General features: G+C 41.5%; 1 protein-coding gene across 2 annotated transcripts in view; it reads right to left on the reverse strand.

Annotated features, from left to right (window-relative positions):
- Positions 1-23,201, reverse strand: part of GABRA4 (gamma-aminobutyric acid type A receptor subunit alpha4) — a 62,763-nt gene that overhangs the window by 15,761 nt on the left and 23,801 nt on the right. For both annotated transcript variants that reach the window (XM_075930484.2, XM_006111928.4), the window contains exons 7-8: positions 20,622-20,774; positions 12,108-12,367 (exon numbers count right to left, since the gene is read on the reverse strand). In XM_075930484.2, coding sequence (XP_075786599.1) covers positions 12,108-12,367; positions 20,622-20,774 — 413 coding nt within the window. The remainder of the gene's footprint in view (positions 1-12,107; positions 12,368-20,621; positions 20,775-23,201) is intronic.

Genomic DNA, 23,201 nt, shown 5'->3' on the forward strand with positions numbered 1-23,201 from the left:
AGGACAAGACTTTCACCAACTGCTGAGAAATAGAAAGCTGGTATGTGTAGGATCACATATTTACAGATCAGCTTCAGCACTATTTTGAACTGAGTAAGCCACCGCAGCACACTGGAGCTGGTGGGACAACCCTTTAGCAGTGATTTGTCAGCCTCATCCTACTCCAGATATATTCAGAGCAGCCTCAGGGAAGGTCCCAGGTCTGCTTTTGCAACAAATATGCATTACAAGGAAGTTTCCATTTCTACGGAGGCATGTTCCTTCAGAGCTTTAGTAGTCCCTTTATGTCACTAGATTCTAATGCAGTAAGGTCTGAGGGTTATAGATGTTGTACCATAAATTCAGAATAATAGGCTTATTGTATTATTGTTTTAAAGGGGAATGATGGTCCATAACAGACTAAAGAGGGCTTTTATGGTTATGTAAAGAAAAGGCAAATGTTAACTTATTGTACATGGGTACTCTTCATAATTTGGCAGACCCAGAGTCTGTCTTCATTCATGGCAGTATCACTAAGATTTCATTAGTTTACAATTCACATGCACAAAAAGAACGTGGAGTCATTTGATGCCATGAGGTCAAAGTATGGATTTTTCAAAATTAGGACTCATTTATTCATGCCAAAAGGCGCACATTTTGTGTGACTTTAATTGCAATGCAACTTTGTTAGCACAATAAGGGGTACTTCCATGAACCAACTGAATTATTTTTGTTTTCAGATGGAGCTTCTTGGCCAATAGTGCCACAATTCTTTAGTTTACATATGCAACCACTGTGAAACACACATAATTATGAACTTTATTTACATGTGGCTAATTTTGAAAATCCCAGAGAGGAATTTGGGAAAGTGAGTTTCTAGATTTCAATATAATTTGGAAGATTTAGGCAAAGATTCTGTCTATACAAACTAGTTAGTTCCCCCACAAAAGCCTTCCTTTATCCCAGTTTAGAAACACTTTTCTAGTTACACTCTAATACAAGAGCTCTTTTCTTATTCTCGCTGCTGTTTCCTAGGGAAACAGGGGTTTCCAGTTACTTCAAGAGGACATGATAGCTTGTCAAATTACATAAGAGTTGATGTTTGCCACAGAGATAACTCATTTTCAGCTATGTAAACAGTGGTCTTCCTCTTTGATATTCATTGTGCTCCTCCACCAACTATTTAATGTCAATGATGTATAATAAGAAAATCACAAATTTTTTGCAGACCTGACTTACCATATTGCCATGTCATTGCCAAACATATAAATTTTGGAATAGAAATTTATTTTAGGTTGATGTTCCAGAACCAAGGGACCAATATTTACTGAAGAAATGCATTATAGATTTTGTTTTGCCTAGTCCTAGTAAAATCTACACTGGCCCACAGGACAATGAAGTCCATTACAAATAGAGATTATCATAGTGCACAAAAATATTTTAAAATTTGAAAATCACATAATTCTAAATTCTATTGAATAGAAATAATAGTTATTGAAAGTTATTCTTTATAATCCTATCTGTAAAACTATATATTCAACTGTCAAATAACCTCTCCCAGTTGTACAATAAATGTAAAAAAAAAAAAAAAAAAAAGTATGCTATTTAGATAAGGCCAGAATACAAGAAACAAAAAACAGAACTGATTATGGAAAAGTTCCATTAGAGGTCTGTTTTTCCCCCTATTGGAGGATTATTCCCTGCAGTGTATTCAAAGGAAGAGAGGAAAGAATTGATTAGAACACAAAAAAGTGTTGTCCCCACATTTTAATTCTCCAATGACCTTACAGTCTCCTTAAATTTGCTACAGTGCCTTGGTGAAAATTTCTTTGAAAACATACTTATCTGCCTGAGGGACTTTTTTCATACCTTTATTTCCATCTATCCCCTCAGAGTATAAATGAAGTCAGCTAAAATGTTACAATCGGCATAGAAAACTCACCCTAATGTTTGGTGGTACATAGGCTCTCCAGTACCATAAACCTCTCTGCTCAGTTTTTCCCATAAGAATTGTCAAACCAAGGGGAAAAAAATAGAAGCCACAGTACAAATAATTAAAATTTAACTTACAGGTTTATCATAAAAATATTTACAGGAGATAGGAAAATTGATCCTCTTTGTGGAAAAATACACATTCACATATATGATAAATATTGAAATGATAACTTTAAAAAGTTGCCTTTTCCTTATTTATTCTTTAGAAAGCATAGTATTTATCCTGAGCTACCTGAAAGTCCTACTCTTTCCAGTTGTACTTAATCTCCTTTTGTGTTTTTAAAATGTTCCAAGATATAATATTTGACTGTTTTCAATATTTACTTTAATTAAAAACTAGAAGAGAAGCTCTGATCAACTGGTTTGATATAAATCCTAATTGGATTCTTAAAGCCAATATTGAAACAACAACCACTATTTATTTCAACAATGAAACTGAAGAGAAATTTACTTTTCAGCAGATTTATTCAATCCTCCCCTGAGGAATGCACTTACACACATGCTTAAGTCCACCCCATATTAATCATCCGCTTAAACATATAGAAGCCTATAAAAACAACATTACCTAGATATGCTTTAATTTCCAAAATAAATGTCTGATCCAAAACCCATTGAACTCAATGGAATTTGACTCAAGGCTTTATAGCTTAAAATGAATAATGACAGAGTTGAGCTTTACAGTGCCTAGCTTGCATTTCCGGCAGTTCCTTGTTATGTTGCAAAGTTACAAGAATTAGCAAACTACCACACTTTCTAGCAGGCTTTGCAGGTGGGAAGCACTCCAGAAGGACATCCTGTTTATTTACAAGACAGCTGCTGTGACAGAATTCCTGTGGTAACAAACTGTAAAGCAAAACATTATCACCATTACAACTTAATTATTCTTAGCCAGACTCAGATCTGTAATTCAATGGATTTTTTTTCTGGATTTATGCCTAAATTATGTGAGATCAGAATCTGACCTCCAAAATCTAATACCTTAATTTTCATCTCCCAAGAATTGCTCTGCCCACCTTCCAAAAGAAGAAAGCATTCACGTTTCTGCAGCTGTCTGTGAAAATGTCCCATATCCTAACCAGATCAGACATACTATCAATCTGAGGTTCCTGGAGAGACACAATCCAATTAAGAGAACTCTGATGCATACATTCAGAATATTGCTAGCTCACTTAAGCCACTTGAAATGTTGGTGGCTAGCCCCATCTTGTAAAGACTTACACACATGCTTAACTCTGCTCAAGCCAGTGGGACTATTCAGAATGTGTAAAGTGGAAGACATGCTTAGGGCTTCTCAGGATCAGGCCTTAGCTGTCTAACAGTGATATTGAAGCTGAACTTTATTCTCAAGTAGCTGAATGCTCAGTATTCACATTAACTCCAGTGATTCAATCAGCTAGTCATCACTATCATACCTTTCAAATAGTGTTTAGTATGAGATATGCCAGTCACCCTAGACCCTCATCTGCTCTCATCCCACACAGAATTATTATCCTAATGACAGCAGAGATATTAACAAAACTAAAGCAATAGAAAATTGACGACACATCCAAGACATTTTCACCGAGCACTGAAAGCTTCCTCCTTTGCTTTATTTAATTGTGCATCATGCCAGCTTTTGCATGACCACCACGCGTTTTTAAAGACCCATCTCTCTCATTTGATTCCTGGATGGATTAATCACTAACCACCATGATTTGTTTTTAAAACACCTAAGACAATGAAGATAGAAGTGAAACACTACTATTGCATTTTAAAACAACCATTGTTCCATTTTCTAGTGCTAAAGTTAGAAAGGGAGAGTTAATAACGTACTGCCACTGTTGGAGCAAAGACGAAGCAGCGGGAGGAATTGTGGTATGGACTTTATGCATCTCCCTTTGCTCAGCACGGAGCCTAAGTCACAAGATGAAATCCTACCCCATGAAAGTCAATGGCCAAACTCTTATTGATTCAGAGTGGTCACAATCTAACCTTTAAACAGTAATGATGGGATAATATCTGGCATATCTTAGGTTTGGCTATTAAATGATCAAAAAAATTGTTTTTAAAGAAGCCCAATAAGACAGTAATACTTTAGCTTGGCTAGTAAGAATAAACAAAGAGGAATTGAATCAGTGTGAATTATATCTACTTGTAACTTTAAGCTTTACAAATATTTGATGTAATTTTAATTGCTCAGAATGGTAGAAAAGGATTTGTTTAAACTGACCTACTTTTTGAACGGCACATTCCAGAGATACACCGAGAAGTATAAAGGTCTTGCTAATAGATCTGAAGAGGTTTGCTTTTTTTAAAAAGAGAACTTTTTGAAATGTCCTTAAATGGTGATGAATTTTTTTTTAAAAACACACAAAAAGTCACAAAAAGTATGTCTTTAAAATGGAAAAATGAGCAGTCCTGTGGCACCTTAGGGTACGTCGACACTGCAGAGATATTTCAGGATACAGAAATAGCTATTCCGCATCTATTGAAGCAGCTCTTTATTTCAAAATAGATTTTAAAACAACAGGTGGCTTATTCCAATATCCTGGTAACCCTCATTCCACAAGGGTTAAGGGGAATTTCAGAATAGTGAGTTATTTTGAAATTTGAAGCAGTGTAGACAGCGCCAAATTATGAAATAAGCTATTTCAAAATACACTCGAAGTAAGTTATGCAATTTGTGTAGTGCAAATTGCATAGCTTATTTTAAGCTTAGGGTACTGTGTAGATGCACCCTTACGGTACGTCAAGACTACATGGCTCCGTCGACGGAGCCATGTAGATTTGATTGTTAGGCAAAGGGAAATGAAGCTGTGATTTAAATAATCATGGCTTCATTTAAATTTAAATGGCTGCCCCGCTCTGCCGATCAGCTGTTTGTCAGCAGATCGGGGCAATCTGGATGCTCCCCTGCCGACATGAAAGCCCTTCATCAACCTCCCCGGTAAACCTCGTCTACGAGGCATAACGGGGAGGTCGATAAAGGGCTTTCAGTTCGGCGCAGGAGCGTCCAGACTAGCGCGCTGAGCCGACAAACAGCTGATTAGCTGTTTGTCGGCTCAGCACGGCAGCCATTTAAATTTAAATGAAGCCTCGATTATTTAAATTGCGGCTTCATTTCCTTTTGCCGATCAGCCTAATCTACATGGCTCCATTAATGGAGCCATGTAGTTTAGACACACCCTTAGAGACTAACAAAGGTGTAGGATCATGAGCTTTCATGAGTAAAACCCACTTCATCAAGTGGGTTTTACTCATGAAAGCTCGTGATCCTACACCTTTGTTAGTCTCTAAGGTGCCACAGGAATATTCATTGTTTTTAAAATTACAGATTAGCACAGCTACCCCTCAGATTTTTTTAAATGGAAGTGAAACTAGCACAAAAACATAAAAATTGAATCATGATTCTGTCAAACAATAAATCATACAGCTTCTTCTAGCACCGGGATTGCCCGGCTTCTTGGCTTGCCCTGTACTCTCCAGAAATTAAAGATTATGTCATGAGATGAAACCTCCAGGAATACAGCCAACCTAAATTGGCAACCCTAAGGGTACGTCTAGACTACAGGGTTTTGTCGACAGAGGCTTTGTCAACAGATACTGTCGACAAAGCCTCTGTTGAAAAAGTGTGTCTAGACTACAGCCAGTTCTGTCGACAAAGCAAGCCACTTTTTCAACAGAGAGTCTAGACGCTCTCTTTTGAAAAAGCACAGTGCAGATGCAATAGCGCCTTTTTTCGACGTAACTGTAGGGGAAAAAAGGCGTTATTCCTCATAGAATGAAGTTTACCACCATCGACAAAACTGCCACATTCTGTTGACTTACTGTCGACAGAACTCAGTAGTAATGTAGATGCAGGTATAGTTTTGTTGACAAAAGTCCACTTTTGTCAACAAAATCCTGTAGTCTAGACACACCCTAAGTGACATACAACAATATTATTGCTTTTCTTAAAGGGAGTTCAGAATACAGAAGGCCAGATCCACACTTGCTGGTGCAAAAAGGTGCTAACCTGTTGTCTGCCCTGCCACCCCAGGGTTACGCTGCTTGTGATAGGTGCTAGCTATCCTAACTTATTGGTTTGGGTTAGAGGAGGGAGCTTTAAGCTCTGCTGCCTTTTTCTGAGGAATAATAAGGCAAAAGCTGCCTAGGAGCAGTGCAGATTCCTTTTATCCTGGATTGCAACAACCCTATCTCCTTAGGAGTTGGGCAGACAAAAATCCCACTAACCATGAGCCTGGAGCAGGGGAGTGTTCTCTGGGGAGATGTAGATGTCTCACTTCATGCCTGCTGGACAATGGTAAAGGAAGCTGACATGGTGGGGAAGAGACAACATAAGGTACAGCACTGCTGTGCGCCCCAGTGAGAAGACAGGATAGTCAGAGAGGCTGAGTGAGCATGTAGAAAGTGCCCTGAGCACACTGAAAGCCTGAAAGAGGACAAGAGCAACAGAAAGGAGTTGAACTTTGAGCAGAACACTCACACTACATAGGGGAGACAGGTCTTTCTGTTCAGAAATTAAATATGAAAGCAGGAAAGCAACACCACTCAGAATATGTTTTGTTCAAAGTGGCTTTGAACAAAGCCTTTAAAAGCAACAAGGCAGCATTCTTATTTCCCATCCTTGACCTTCAGAAGCAATTGCTTCCCCCTTCCCCCAACATGGAAATTATAAGGGGAGGGGAGGAAAAATAATCTTTCCTCAAAAGGCCCAGTCACCATGTTCCTGTATAAATATTCACTTCTGTTTTGACCAGCTAAATAACCCCAACTATACATACAATATGATGGGGCTAATTTAGTTGCAACTAATCAGGAAAGAGATCTTGGAGTCACCGTGGACAGTTCTCTGAAGACGTCCTCGTAGTGTGCAGCGGCAGTCAATAAAGCAAACAGGATGTTAGGAATCATTAAAAATGGATAGAGAATAAGATGGAGAGTATCTTATTGCCCTTAAATAAATCCATGGTACAGCCACATCTTGAATACTGCATACAGATGTGGTCTCCTCATCTCAAAAAAGATATACTGGCATTAGAAAGGTCCAGAGAAGGGCAATTAAAATGATTAGGGGTTTGGAATGGGTCCCATATGAGGAGCGATTAAAGAGACTGGGTCTTTTCAGCCTGGAAAAGAGGAGACTGGGGGGGGGGGGATATGATAGAGGTATATAAAATTATGAGTGGTGTGGAGAAAGTGAATAAGGAAAAGTTATGTACTTGTTCCCGTAATACAAGAACTAGGGGCCACCAAGTGAAACTAATGGGCAGCAGGTTTAAAACAAATAAAAGGAAGTTCTTCTTCACACCGTGCATAGTCAATCTGTGGAGCTCCTTGCCTGAGGAAGTTGTGAAGGCTAGGACTATAACAGGGTTTAAAAGAGAACTAGATAAATTCTTGGAGGTTAAGTCCATTAATGGCTATTAGCCAGTATGGATAAGGAATGGTGTCCCTAGCCTCTGTTTGTCGGAGTGTGGAGATGGATGGCAGGAGAGAGATGGCTTGATCATTACCTGTTTGATTCACTCCCTCTGGGACACCAGGCATTGGCCACTGTCGTCAGACAGAGTACTGGGCTGGATGGACCTTTAGTCTGACCCAGTACGGCCATTCTTATGTTCTTATGATATGTTATTACTTTGTTACTTCAGTGAATTTTCTATTATAAATATAGTCAGTGGCCAAATTTTACCCTTCCAGATAACATACACAACCCTTATTGATTTCAACGGAAGCTGCACAGATAACAGAATTTGACTTACTAATGAGACATGATTTTCCTGGCCATGTGAACTGTTTACTCTTTTGCTATGTTTCCAGTGTTTTCTACCATGTGGATATGGGCACTAACAAAATATTGATTTTATGGGAACAAACTAGAGCCATAAGAAAAACATCAAACCCAGGCAGGTTTTGTCTGACACACACACAGATTACATCTCTTACAGGAACTGATACAGCCACTGCAGCACAGCCTTGGTAAATGTAGTACAGTAATGCTATCAAATTTAAGTTAGCCTTACAGAGGCATCAGGAAAATGACAGTCTTTAGAAGCTTGATAAGAAAAGTTATTACTACAACCTTGACTGACAATGGGGAACAGAAACTGCTTACGTCTTAGTGAAATATATAACTGGATATTTACAGTATGGCCAAGTAGCAGAATTAAAACCAATCTCAAGAAGAAACAGCAGAGAGAGAATAAATATTTGCACTTCACTATAAATAATGCAAGAACACTCCCTTTCAGTCAAACAACCCCTGTGATGCATCCTGTGTAGCACTTAGCACTTTCATTTAAACAACAATGCCATGTTTGAAGTAGCACCAGTACATCACGGTGCAGGAGGAATGAGGTTTGCTATGTAAAGACATCAAAATTGGATCCCAAGATATTGCGACTAATCTGGAGGATAGGGTCATAATTCAAAATGACCTGGACAAATTGGAGAAATGGTCTGAGATAAATAGGATGAAGTTTAATAAAGACAAATGCAAAGTGCTCCACTTAGGAAGGAACAATCAGTTTCACACATACAGAATGGGAAGCAACTGTCTGGGAAGGAGTATGGCAGAAAGGGATCTAGGGGTTATAGTGGAACGCAAGTTAAATATGAGTCATTAGTGTGATGCTGTTGCTTTCTTTGCAAACATGATTCTGGGATGTATTAACAGGTGTGTTGTGAGCAAGACACGAGAAGTCATTCTTCTGCTCTACTCTGCGCTGGTTAGGCCTCAATTGGAGTATTGTGTCCAGTTCTGGGCACCACATTTCAAGAAAAATGTGGAAAAATTGGAGAGGGTCCAGAGAAGAGCAACAAGAATGATTAAAGGTCTAGAGAACATGACCTATGAGGGAAGGCTGAAGGAAGTGGGTTTGTTTAGTTTAGAAAAGAGAAGATTGAGGGGGGACATGATAGCAGTTTTCAGATATCTAAAAGGGTGTCATAAGGAGAAGGAAGAAAACTTGTTCATCTTGGCCTCTGAGGATAGAACAAGAAGCAATGGGCTTAAACTGCAGCAAGGGAGGTTTAGGTTGGACATTAGGAAAAAGTTCCTAACTGTCAGGGTGGTCAAACACTGGAATAAATTGCCCAGGGAGGTTATGGAATCTCCATCTCTGGAGATATTTAAGAGTAGGTTAAATAAATGTCTATCAGGGATGGTCTAGACAGTATTTGGTCCTGCCATGGGGGCAGGGGACTGGACTCGATGACCTCTTGAGGTCCCTTCCAGTCCTAGTATTCTATGATTCTATGATCCTGTAACTTGTTTCACAAGAGCAGGAGTCCACCACTACAGAATGAATTGTACAATTGAGGCCTAAATACAGAAATAATCCACTGATGTCAGGAAGTTGTATTAGACTGGTTGAATAATGAGAGTATTGTAATATATTGATCTGAATTATAATGCATCAGTTTTTCTAACTATGCCCTGAAAAAAGCTTAAATTTTTTTTAGATAAAAATGTAATTTAAAATATAGTAGGTCAATCTCATCCATGATGTAACCTCAGTCAAGTAAATGTAATAGCACAAGAGAACAAGTAGTTGCATCATACAGCCATTCTCTCTGGAAAAGCATGTTGTAGCCAAAGCTATACTAACTCAGAAATGGATTTGCATGAGTTATGTATAATTCAAATGAACATCTCCAAATAAACCAGAATGCATTTCTTTCCAATAAAACATGTTCTCCTTGAAAAGCTATCAGATATTTAGAGAATGAGCATTTGATTAAAAATCTACATCTCTCTTAAAAGCACAATATACTGGTGTAAGTAACATACACATTGACTTAGCATGAAAATCACATTTTAAAGTTATTCTTGGTCTCATGAAAACAGATCAAATGAATAACAAAACATGTGAAAACTATTTCTAATTATCTTGATTTTATCCACTCCTATTGCTTAATTCTTATATTTATTGGGCTGTACAATCTCTCTCCATCAAAATGGACACATCTTCATAGTCCAATATCCCTCTTTCCTTATACAGAGCCCAGTGCTACAAACCCATATTCATGTGAACAACACCAACTTGTGTGTGTGTGTGTGTGTGTGTGTGTGTGTGTGTGTGTGTGTGTGTGTGTGTGTGTGTGTGTGTGTGTGTGTGGCTATGTCTACACAGCAACGTTATTTCGGAATAACTGACGTTATCATATATATAGTAGCCCAGTGTCGGAGTCTGTAATGCTGACGTACACGGTCACACCCCTGGCTGTGTACGTCACCGCCCCGCCCCCCCCTCCTTCGTGGCACCCCAGCTGAGCAGGCAGCACTCAGCCGAGTGCCACGGCGGGAGGGAAGGGAAACGGGGAGAGAGAGAAGGGAGAGAGGCGAAGAGAAAGGGAGAGTGAGAGGCAGAAGGGGGATAAGAGAAAGAAAGACAGAGAGAGGCAGAAGGTTGAGGAGAGCTGAGGGGGGGAGGCAGTAGGGAGAGAGAGAGAGAGAGAGAGAGAGAGAGAGAGAGAGAGAGAGACACACACACACACACACACACACACACACACACACACACACACACACACACACACAGGCGGGTGCTCAGGAGAGAATACCTGAAAATCCCGTCTTGTGACGGGCTAATTGGCTAGTTCTGAAATAACAGTCTACATCTAAACTACAAACAGTTATTTCGACATACTGTCAATATTAAGCTGGAGGACTTCTTACTCCGACTCCCATAACCCAGAGGACGAGTGTGCTCTCTCAGACTTCCTGCTGAGTAGGCAGTGCCAAAAGCCAAAATAAGCTATTTTGATTTTAAGCTGTGCAATTGACATAGCTTAAGTTGTGTAGCTTATTTTGGCTTTAGCCCTGCTGTGTAGATGTGCCCTAAGGTGCCACAGACTATTCCTTGTTTTCATTCAGGAAGAACAGCCTAGAAAAGGGCAGAACATAGTACTACTTTTAACATATAGAATAATTTGTTTTGGTTTGGAGATTTTTGCATAAGATCAGTTATTGTCTTTTTTATGTTGTTTTGAGAGGATCTAAAACCACCCTAAATTTGGGAAATTTCAGTGGTGAGAAACCAGCACAGCCATCACTACACCGTCCAAGGGCAGGAGATAGTAAAGTCAGCCCATTCTCAGTCAGGAAGGGAAGTTGGAGATCCCCTACCATACAATACAGATACTCTTTCTGTGTACCAGTGAGAGTGGTTAAGACTTAAAGAACCCTTCCTCTCCCCGCCCCCCCCCCTTTTTATTTTTTTAGAGAAACCTTTCTCAAAATTCACAAATACCAAGTTTTGGCTAACTATCTTTTTGAATGGTCACATTTTTTCCTGTGGACAACTGTCAGTCTGTCAAGATTTTGCCAACAATCTAAATTTCAGGGGAGCTAAATTACACAAGACAAGGTTGAAAAAGGTTTAGTGAATTTCATATATTTTACCCAAGTTTATTGCCAATTCCTGGGCAGCAGGGAAGTAGAGTGAAAGCAACCAAATGGAATGACTTGGGAAGAAATCCCACAAGGAGAGCCTTCTAGCTTAGCTCCCTCCTCTGAAGAGGATGCAGTCAGGCCCACTCAGATGAATAAATATAAGCTGCATGTATTGTTAAATATTCTACTTTCATCTTCACTCTACTTCACTAAGGGTTTGTCTACACTGCACCCATAGCTCAAAATTTGAGCTATGCAAATTGCGTAGCTTATTTTGAGTCAATTTCAAAATAGTCTATTTCAAAATTTGGTACCGTCTACACAGCATTTATTTTTAAACAAATCACTAATCCAAAACGTCCCTTACTCCTCAGGTAATAAGGTTTATAGGGATATTGGAATAGCAAGCCTGTTATATTTCAAAACAACAGGTATGCCCAAAAGATATGGAATAGCTATTTCGGGATACCTTTGGTATCCCGAAATAGCACTGCAGTGTAGACATAGCCTAAGAGTTGGACCTGTATCTGAAAGGTGTAACTTGTTACTCTCAACAGCCCATATGGAACTATCCTAAAAGAGCCAACTCCTCATCCCATTTACAAACAGCATAAAAAGCCCTCAATGGACCAGGTTTTGTCTCTTAGAATGTTCTCTTACAGACCCCTATAATCAGACATTGTTCACACCTTGGACTCATAAGCAATTGTATATAGACCTGAAAACAGTGTAACATATAAATTTTTTAAAATACCGTGAGTGCCTCTTCTGTGCACTGTTCTCGCTGCACTGGCATGACTGGAAATTCAAGCAGGGATTTCACTGTCTTCCTTTTGGCTTTTTCCATTTGAACATTAGTAAAATAGTTGACAGCAGCAAACTCAATAAGAGCAGAGAACACAAAGGCAAAGCAGACCGCTATGAACCAGTCCATGGCAGTGGCATAGGATACTTTTGGCAATGAATGCCGTGCACTGATGCTCAACGTTGTCATGGTCAAAACCGTCGTTATTCCTTCAAAGCAAAGAAACAAAGCACAATTAATTGTTCCACCCATGAAGATCTGAATGGGCATAAAAAAAAAGAAAAAAAGAAAAAAGCCAGTTAGCAGTTTTCCTTATATGATTGCAAAGCCTAATAATATCATCAACAAAAATGCAATTAAACTGCAGATCCCAAGATAATAATCATTTAATTGAATATGACAGTTAAGTCATCTTACCACTGAATAAGGAGGAAAAAAGAAACTCAATATTCAAAAAATATTACTAGCGATTCTTGCAGCTTTAAAGAAAAATAGGCAACAATTTGTGGGAAAGGATTGCTATCTTTCTCTTGGCCTTGTAGTCCAGTGGCAACAATACTAAGTTGTATAAAAGAACCTCAGTTCAATTCCTAAGTTCAGACTAGTGCGCCACACTGGCAAAAGGTGTGGAGGGGTAGATTTCTCAGTCCCTCAAGGAAAGCGGGCATCTGGTATTGCAATCAAGCAAATGTCTGTGGGTGATCTGGAACCTGATCCAGCTTTTATTCTGGCAAAACTCCAGTTGAAGCCAACAGAAGACTTGCCTGAGTAAGGACTGAAGTTATGTCCTTATGGCTGAGTCTTGATTTGCAGTCAACCATGATCATTAGACTGATGACTTTGTTCAACATAGAATGTCTAAGAGGAAATTAGGGGCATAATAGGTGGGTCCTAATGGTCCACCTTACATGAAATTGTGATTGTGCTTCCTTGTGCAGAAAAAGAATTTATCTGACATAAGAAGGAAAACAATTACCTTGTATGGGGATTTATAAATTTATAAATACAAGGGCTTTGCCACTGATGAGTAATGAATTAAACCCTGGTTTGTGACAACATACTACCATTCACCACAGTGAATTCTATACTGTATATGCAGTATAAACACCTAGAAGTGTTACTGCTCCTAAGAGGGACTATGTAGCCATATGAAAAACCATGTGTTAATTGTGTAAGTAATCTGAAACTCATAGCTATAAAACCTTTGTACCTCCTCTGAGCATTTTTTCCCCCTACATTTATATTTTATACAAGGAATGATGTGCTACATAATTTCATACTGTGGTTAGTATTTTCTAAATATTCTTTATAAAACATTTTAATATATAGTACAGTATTAAACTAATGCAATTAAATTGTAACTATCAGACTAAAAAAGAAAAATAATCCAATTATCTTCAGTGCCTCAGTCAAATTTGTGTTTTTCCCCCTATACTATTTATGATCCAGACAAAAATAGCACCATAAATATTAAAGAAAACAATGTATTTGTGTGCTCAGTGAAACTGGAGTATTGCTGTGCTGGAAACTATTATTCAACAAGGCACCGACAACCTTATCTTTTATGCTCTCTACTAGATGTATGCAGACGAAACTCAGATATCATCATCAGAAAGAACAATTTTAATTAAAATCTGCATTCATGAAGGTTTCAGCTGAGCTCAGACTACTCCACTGTAATATTTGAAATGCAAACACGCATAGTATAAAGCCAAGCCGTAAGTAGCTTTGTGTTATGCAAAGTATCCTAAGAACTATTAGTGCATCAAAAAAAAAGTCACACTTCTTTCAACACAAGATATACTTGTTGTACCATGAATATGCTGGTTAAAATTTTAAACTGGATAACATAATGAGCTGTGGTCTAAACTAGGTCCTTATTTCAAACTAACCCCTCCAAGGTTGAATTTATAAGCGGAGCGGCCACACAACCAAGCCTGTTATTTCAAAATAACAGGCCACAGAATTCGAACTCTGTACTTCTGCTTTCCTTGGGAAATAATGCTAATTCCAAAATAGTAATTTTGAAATAACAGTAGTGAGGATGCTCTGGTGCTGCTGATTCAAACTAATTGGCCTCCAGAGGCCTCTCACAGCTGCGGCTCTGACCACTCTGGCCACACCTACAGTCTCCACTGCTCTCCTCCTCCTGCAAAACTCTAAAAGTCCCGGGAAGAGGAGAAGGGTTTGTCCCATGTAGCCAGCTTCACAAGCCCTATGCAAGGGAGCACCACAAGGAGATATCAATGAACCCAAAGCTCCCTCAGACCCTCTAATGGCTGCCCGCACTTCTGCTCCCACGGCCTCCACTGCCCAGGGATGAAGAAGAGCTCCGGCCTGGACTGGTGAAGAGATCCTGCACCTCTTTGAGGTGTGGGGGAAGAGTCCAACCACCAGGAACTCTGCACCAAGAAGTGCAATGTCAACATCTACAGCAGGATCACCACCAGCCTGGCCAAGAAAGGGCACAGCAGGACCCTCACACAGAGCGGACATTCTGGAGTGGCACCACACACCTGCCACTTTGAGCTGCTGGATGCTATCCTGGGGGGGGTCACCTCCCCCACTGTCATTAGAGTCCATCCAAGACATGCCTGGCATCAACCTGCAGGAGGGTGGGTGGCAGAGGATGACAATGACAATGTGGAGGAGAAGAGGCCAGTCAGGTGACCATGTCTGAGAGCCAGGACATGCTCCTGACCTTGGAGTCAGTTCCCTCCCTCCCAGGGCATATCCCAGGCTTCCAACAACCCTGGGGAGGACACTTCTGGGTTCTCTAACTTTCTCCATCTACAAGGCAACAAGCGGCAAGCAGCTGCACACTCCTCCCTCGACCTATTTGGCCAACAGCTTGTTCACCTGTCTGCACATGGAGTGCCAGCCCAGAGCACTCAGCTCAATGATGCTATTACACAGGACCCACTAGTGATGCCTGCCTTACTCCAGCCTCTCTGGTGGGACTCCTTCCCACAACAAGCCACCACTAAGTTGTCTGGGGTCATGGAACCACACAGCAGTGCTACACATGGTCCAGGGCCATGCCTGCACTCAGCATTCCCTTCCGATCAAGCATGGTGATATGGAGAATACTGATATCATGCATGGGAACCTGCCTGGAGGAGAAAGAGGAGGAGAACCCATTAGCACTCTCTGGCGAGCGTTGTCTCCTGCTCTCACACACACACACACACACACACACACACACACACCTCCCTCCACCACCTCCATCAGTGGGCAGGGATAGACGTTCTCTCTCTGGGGGATGCCACCAGTGCTAGACCTGGCATGTGCAGGCCACAGAAGGAATCCAAGCCACCCAGTCCCACCGCTCCCACCCACAGGCTACTGGTCTGGCTGGCACCTTCCCATGCCTGCTTGCTCCCAGGCTGTGGGTGTTGCGATGCTCCCGTGGGACATCTGTGCCTCTGCTGGAAAGTGCCCACTTTCTAGGAAACACATGGCCTTGCTCAAAACCCATCATCATCTGAACTGAGACGTTCGGTGTTGGCTCAGAGATTAGGGCTAGGCTTCATACACAGTGTCTCCTGTGGTAACTGCCCTTGTCACTTTTCACAGCTAAGCTAGCTGTGAGTTTGGCATGTCCCCTACCTTCCACTCCATCTACACAACTGAATGGGATCCATAGCTGGCAAGCACCACGAGGAGCTCATGAGGGAGCAGGTGGTCTGCTTGCAGTCCCTCATCCATGGACTCAAAGGAGAGCACCAGGAATGGGCCACTGACTGGAAGGAGCACCACGCTGCCTGGGAGGACAAAGAGGCCACCTGGGAATAGCTGGTGTGTCGAATACTTACCACCCTCATCTCAGTGATGGAGCACATGGCATTGTGCGTAGAGAAGGCTACCAGCCACTTCCCTGCCTGCCTGATGGCTTTCCCTCCAAGAGTTCCTAGGGGCTGCCGGGGCCCTGGAACATAGTGAGGGGGAGGGGCAGAACTTGAGAGGCAGAGACAGGCAGAGACAGAGCTGAAGGAAGGTTTCATATATGAGTTTGCCACAGTTCCACATGCTATGGAATATTCTGATGGTACCTGTGACAGGGCATCTGCCCTGCACTGGCCCTTTAAGGGCAAAATATCCATCCCTGTGTGAGGGCTGAGAGTGAAGCCCCATCTGAGGCAGATATTGCTCACTAGGGCCCAGTTGGGGCTTTATAAAGAAGGGCTCCTGGGGGGAGAGAGGATGACTTGCTCTTGCTGGAGAGCAGGAGGGACCTGGCTGCCCGGGAAGCAGGAGGTTTCCTGGATGTAGAACAGAGCTGGAGAAAGGCAGGCAGAGCTGAGAAATCTCTGGCCAGGCAAGCTCCCAGGCTGCAGGGCCTGAAGCAAGCCCTGAGGCTACTAGGGCAGCAGAGAGGCAGCCTGGGTAAACCAAAGCAGCAGGTCCACACGCCCTTGTCAAAGATGAGTAGCCATTACAGACTGTAATTTGCCCAAGGCAGGGGCTAGATGAAGACTGGAAGTGGGTCACTGAGGCAAGGAGGGTATAGGGGACCTAGGGCCCTAGAGTGCAGACACTGATAAACACCTCCTCCACCCCCCAGAAGGGGGACTAAAGAGACACTAAAGTGGACGCTGTTGGAGGGCAGTGTCCTGAAGAGGACGCCACGGTCTGAGTGAGATGCAGGTCTGAAAGGGAGTGTGTGGAGTGAGGACACGGCGAAGACACTGGCAGAGGAAGGTACCCTATGACTATGTGAGCTAATTCCCAAGGCACCATGGTGGTGAGTCCACCCCTGAACAAAGACTGCAAATTGACTTTGTATTTCTAGTTCAGGCAGTTTAACCAACATGCCCACAGCTTGGAGAATATAGTTGGTATACAAATGGTCACAGAAGGAGCTGCAACTAGCTTTGCAGAACTTGCTGAACTGGGCTTCAGAATAGTATGCCAGCCTCTACAGAGTTGTGAGAGCTGCAAAAGAGCATGCATTGATCAAAGATGCTATGATGTCAAAGAATCAGTTAAAGATTTGAGGATGCACAAAAATCTTCCCAAAGTAAATGAAGTAAAAAATGTATGGCTCCCAAATGCCCACCCTAAAACAGTAGAGTACATGCATTTGAAATCCTAAGAATAAAGCACACCTGGTAAATTTGTCAGACTCATGACCTATTATAGCAGAAACTTAACTTGTTGCTGCTCCAAAAATGGTTACTTCAGATAGATTCAAGGATGGCCTCATTGTTCCCAGGGTCACTTCAAATGGAGTTTTAGGCCAAAAAATATCTATTCTCATTGCATGAAGCAGACTCTCAGCCTCAGTTTCATGTTGCACGTGCTTCACAAAAATACCCATGTGTAGTGGGTATGGTCTCCTGACACTGATGTTGCAGTTGTGTATTTTTTATTCACAAGTAAGCAGCTCAAGACTTTTGGTTTCATACTGGTATAGAAGATAAAGGCCAAGTTTATACCCACCTACAAAATAGCAGCTGAGCTTGGCCAGTAACTACACAGAATGTTTCCAACTGTACACATGCTGACTGGGTATAATTCAAGCAGAAGTCTGACAGAAGTTGGCAGACAAATTATGGAAGCTTGTTGGTAGGTAGGCGGGGAACAAAAACCACAAATTTAGAAGCCTTCCTAATTTTGGCGCTACAATAGATATACTTCCTTCATCATTCGCACTACAGTAGATATACTTCCTTCACAAGTTCCTTCAGTAGAACTTGTAGCAGTCCTATATGACCTAACAGCTAATCCCATGGATGTAAATCATGCACAATGTAAGCTTTTCTGTTGCAATCAGACCCAGAACAAGCCCTTCTTTCAACTTACCAAGTGTGCAAGGTTCCAAACCTCGCTTTGGAACATGACATAGAGGCTCAGCCTAACATCCCTTCCCCATTTGGAAACAACAGGCAACATAACAAGGATGGACACATTTCTCCAGCACTGACACAGATACCAAAGCATCCATGGAACTCATTACTTGGGCTTTTTATACTCCACATATGAGCTCAACTACAGTTGCTCAAGCCAGAGCATGGTGTGCACCCAGGTTTACTCGTGGTAACGACTGTTATACACATGAAAGTTGCCCATGTGGATACAGATGAATCTGAGAATGCAGTGGCTCAGACACAGATGTGTTGCATATGGCAAATATATTGACAAAAGATAGACACACACATTGTATTACACACACACAGAGCATTGCTCAGGTACTTAACACCTTTTGTTTTTCTTCATTATACTTGTTGTTCTGGGGTGGGGCTGGGGATGAGGGGTTCAGTATGCAGACAGCTCTGCAGAGAGAGGACTACCCCCAGCCCCTTCTCACCCCTGCAGTTTGAGGCCAGGTGAGAAGCACCTGTCCATGGCTACTACAGCTCCAGTGAGCAAAGCCAGGAGAGGGGTTCCTGTCCCCCAGTTGGGATACATCCAGGTTCATCTGCCCCTGAACTCCCCAGATAGATTGAAGAATGGAGTAAACTGTGCACTTTCCTCTCACTCTCCCCACTGAAGGGGAACAGTCATCAATGGTCCCATACAAATTGGGAGAGGGGCACTATAATCCCCCCCATCCTCCCTAAATGATGCCTGGGAAAGTGGGAGACATGCCCCAAGCCAGCACCTGCCTGGTTCTGTTGCTTTTCTGTATGACTGTGTCCCCCCATATGCACGGGGGGTGGGAGCTTCAGCCCCTACCTCTGTACAACCAAACCCTTACCTTGGTTTGAAAGTTACAAGAGGAGGCTGGGTATCAAATGTGGTGGTCCTAGTTACCATTTAGGAGGAGTTCTTGAACTAACAGATTCACTTGCACACAAGCTCCCTCAGTTAGACAATCTGCCATGATCTATTATATATTAGTGCTTTGTTAGCACCATGCTATTCAATAGTATACCTAGCTTCTATTATAATGAATGTTTAAAACTTGTATCAAATATCCTACGTATTTATCACTAGAAAACATGAGGCCAATTTTCTTTAAATCAAACCCTAATAATGCAGCAAAGAAAACTTGTGTGGGACTAAGATTTGTTTCTGCCTTATATAATTTGTTGAAATCCCATTTAATTGGCACTTTTTTCTTAAAATCTTGTCTTCAACACTTCAGAACATTTTTGTGGCCTTTTCACTTGTGCAAAAGGTGTTTTGACATGGGTACAAAAACCTGGCATTGGCATACTTTACATTACTATGTGTGTCCTAGTACTTAAGGGACACTTCTATCAAAATAACATAGTTGTTGGTTCCTTTATTGAGGAGAGGGCATGTAGGGTCAACAGCAACGTTCAGATGGGCCCCCAAACTACTGCATCTAGATATTCCCATTGCCTTACATGTTATTGCCCATGAATGTGAATTGACTCACTTCTTGTATTCCTTCCCCTTCTCATGTAACACTTGAGTTGGGCATTAAGGTTCTAAGACTTGCTTTTGCGCAAAAATTTGCCAGCTGTCTACACTGGCCGCTTGAATTTGTGCAAGAGCACTAACTTTGTAATGTACAAAATCAGTGTTTCTTGCGCAAATACTTTCACGCTCTTGCTCAGGAAAAAGCCCTCTTGCGCAAGAATACTTGCGCAAGAGGGCCAGTGTAGACAGGAAAAAGCTGTTTTGCACAAAAAAAGCCCCGATGGCTAAAATGGCGATCGGGGCTTTCTTGAGCAAAATCACGTCTAGACTAGCCACAGATGCTTTTGCACAAAAGCACTTTTTGCGCAAAAGCATCCGTGCCAATCTAGATGCCCTTTTGCGGAAATACTTTTAACGGAAAAACTTTTCCATTAAAAGTATTTCTGCAAAATCATGCCAGTCTAGATGCAGCCATTGTGTTCCAGACACTTTGATTCTGTGTCTGTATTCACTGTAGCATCTTTTTTCAAATTGTATTTTAAAAGTGTTTCACTTTAATATTTTGTGATCATTTGCCTAATTACTCTTTTGGTTCAGTTTCATAGTGGCCATAGGAGAAAGATAGTTTCACTGAGTACAGGGCCTAAACCTTATTCAGACAAAACTACCATGAATGTCAGTGAGATTTTTGCCTAAGATCTGCGCACACATACACAATCTCCCCTTTCTCCCAATTAGACACTTTAATTGGATTTACTCTAAGGAGCCAAGAACATACATCTGAGGGGTAAAATTGTCCCATCTGCAGACTGAGGACCTGATTTGGATATGGGAGGCTTCCCATTTGCTTCAGTGGGCACAAGTATGGGTTCCCATAAGTGTAAACCTGTTACAATCAACCACATTCCTCTGCAGGTTAAATATTCCAAGTTTCCTTCCATGGTCTAATGATTCATGTTACATATTCCTAATATATATTAGGCAGATAGTAAACAAATGCCCACTGCCTTTGAACTTCATTTATTTTCTCGTGTTATCAGCACTGCTGTAGAGAAAGCATGCACATTCTCTCCCATAGTTAATTCCAGGAAAAATCATTAGAGGAGGAAACAAATAAAAAGTTATAATTACCAAAGACAGTTCTAGCAGGAACAGATTCTTTATTTATCCAAAATGACACTTGTGAGAGGATCACAGTCATAATGCATGGGATATATGTCTGTATCATAAAATAACCCATTTTCCGTCTGAGGTGGAAGTAGACTGTCATAACAACATATTCACCTAAAAAATAAAGCAAAAGACAAGTATGCTTCTGAACCCACATGCAATTTTTCTGTTGCAGAATAATCATGGTTCTGACAGCCAACCAGAAATATATATGAAAACATTATCTTCAGAGCTTAGCAACACAAGTTGCTTAGGAGACATGAAGGAAAGAAAGTGTGATATTACTTTCCCTGTTTGATATCTCCTTACAATGTCATTCTGGAGACTTAATATATAAAAGACTATAAATTAATAGGCAATGTTAGATTGCCCTTTATGGTTTAAGTGCTATTTAAGAGCTCTTTTGGCATCTCAGGAAGAAAATACTATCAAGGCATAAAAAGTATCTATTTATCATCTCCACAGCTGTGACATTTGTAAAAATCCATTTCATAAGTACCATAATATCTAGGTATTACCTTAGGATACATATTCGTTTATAGGGAAACTTGTAATTGTTTCAGAAGGTGTTTCCATTCTAGTACTGCTGTCATAATTAAACAGTGAAATGAATACATTGTGTTTACAGAATGCCTTTAACTAATACTGGTAAAGAGTGTTAAATTATGAAGTGGATGTTATTAGAAGTGTGAGAACATTTTCCGAATGAAATGCAAATAGTGGGTCTTATCCAACTGCCATGGAAGTCAACAGGAACATTTCCATTTGGATCAGACCCAGTCTGAGCTAACATGGTGTGCTTCAGAACTGCAGGATTTGGAAAGGAAATTGACGGGAGAAAAACTTAAAATAAATCATTATTGTAAATTTTATCTCTAGTACACACTGTACAACAGTGAGATTCAATGCTGCTGTACAGTACAAAGGATTTGGAAGGTGGTCTAGGGCAAGTGGTTGGGGTGGGAAGAAGGGGTATGTGCCAGAAGCAAGCTCTGGCTGGGAGGTGCTTACCTAGGTGGCTCCCAGACAGAAGCCTTGCAGGAACCTGAACTGCAGTGGCAAGCTGCTCCACGTGGCTCTGCTCCAGGCGGGTGGGGCGGGGCAGGAGGAAAACTTAATTGGCCGCCCCTGCCTCCAGCAAAAATTTCTCAGCTCCTTTTGGCCAGAAACTGGCCAATGGAAGCTGAGAGATTTTGCTGTGGCGGTGGGACACAGTACAAAGCCTCATTCCTTGCTCTCCAGCATAGATCAGCCATATTTAAAATGGTGGCAGCTACACTCTACTCCCATGGAGGCAGCCACTGGCCGGATCTGGTGACTTGGTGAGCCAAATGCAGCCCACTAGCTGCCTCTTGCCCACCCCTCAAAATGTCAAAAATAAGAGGCTGAATTAGATGGACCTGATCTGAACCAGCATGGCAAACCTGTGTTCCTATGCCTACAGGCCCTACTTTGATAGATATTATTTTGGGCAATCCTGTGGGTTGTGTTATTCAGGAGTTCAGATGAGATGATCACAATGGACCCTTCTGGCCTTGGAATCTGCAATAGGGAAAAGATACTTCACACCAGACTAAGAAGTACAGAGATAGGCAAGTTTGGAGCAAAGCTCCCTCGGAGCAGGTGAACTTGAAATCTACAAGGCTATTTCAGTGTGTCATGACTACTCACAAGAGAAAAAAAAGTTTGCAAAAATAGGTCCCAAGACTTTCCTAGATCCTGCAGAGATCAGGGAAGGCTTCTGTGCCACTCTACCCCCAATATAAGGCAATACACAATCTTTTCATTCTAATCAGTGGAAATTCCCCTCCAAAAAAACCCCCAACAATTAAACTGAAGGATTTATATTGTAGCAGTAGAGTTCTTCCAATAGTCAACTCTCATATAGACGTAACAGTGTCATGAAAATTCAAAGTCTTCTGCTAGGTACTACAGTATTAATGAATGATAATGGTATTACAGCTGGCCCCCGCAAACGCATAAATTGAAATCAGGAGTTCAATTTCAGGGAAAGGAACACAAATGGTCTAGTACAAACTAGATGGCTTTGAAGTCCATTCCTTGCCATGGGTGAAATCCTTGTCTTGTGAATTCTATGGCACAAAATTCCCATTGACTTCAGTGGGGGACAAGATTTTACTCATAACAGCCTCCATACTGGGTCAGACCAGAAGTCCATCTAGCCCAGTAACTGTCTGCTGACAGCAGCCAATACCAGATGCCCCAGAGGGAGGGAACACAACAGGTAATCCTCACATGATCCCTCTCCTGTCACCCATTTCCAGATAAATAGAGGCTAGGGACACCATTCCTACCCATCCTGGCTAATAGCCTGACCTGACCTCCATGAATCTAGCTAGCTCTTTTTTGAAGCCTGTTTAAGTCCTAGTCTTCACCACATGCTCTGGCAAGGAGTTTCACAGACTGACTGTGAGATGAGTGAAGAAAAACTTACTTGTTTTAAACCTACTGCTTATTAATTTCATTTGGTGACACCCTAGTTCTTATGTTGTGGGAATAAGTCAATGACTTTTCTTATTC

This window comes from Pelodiscus sinensis, chromosome 4 (genome assembly GCF_052426305.1).
Source record: "Pelodiscus sinensis isolate ZL-2025 chromosome 4, ASM5242630v1, whole genome shotgun sequence".
In the NCBI taxonomy this organism is placed as follows: Eukaryota; Metazoa; Chordata; order Testudines; family Trionychidae; genus Pelodiscus; species Pelodiscus sinensis.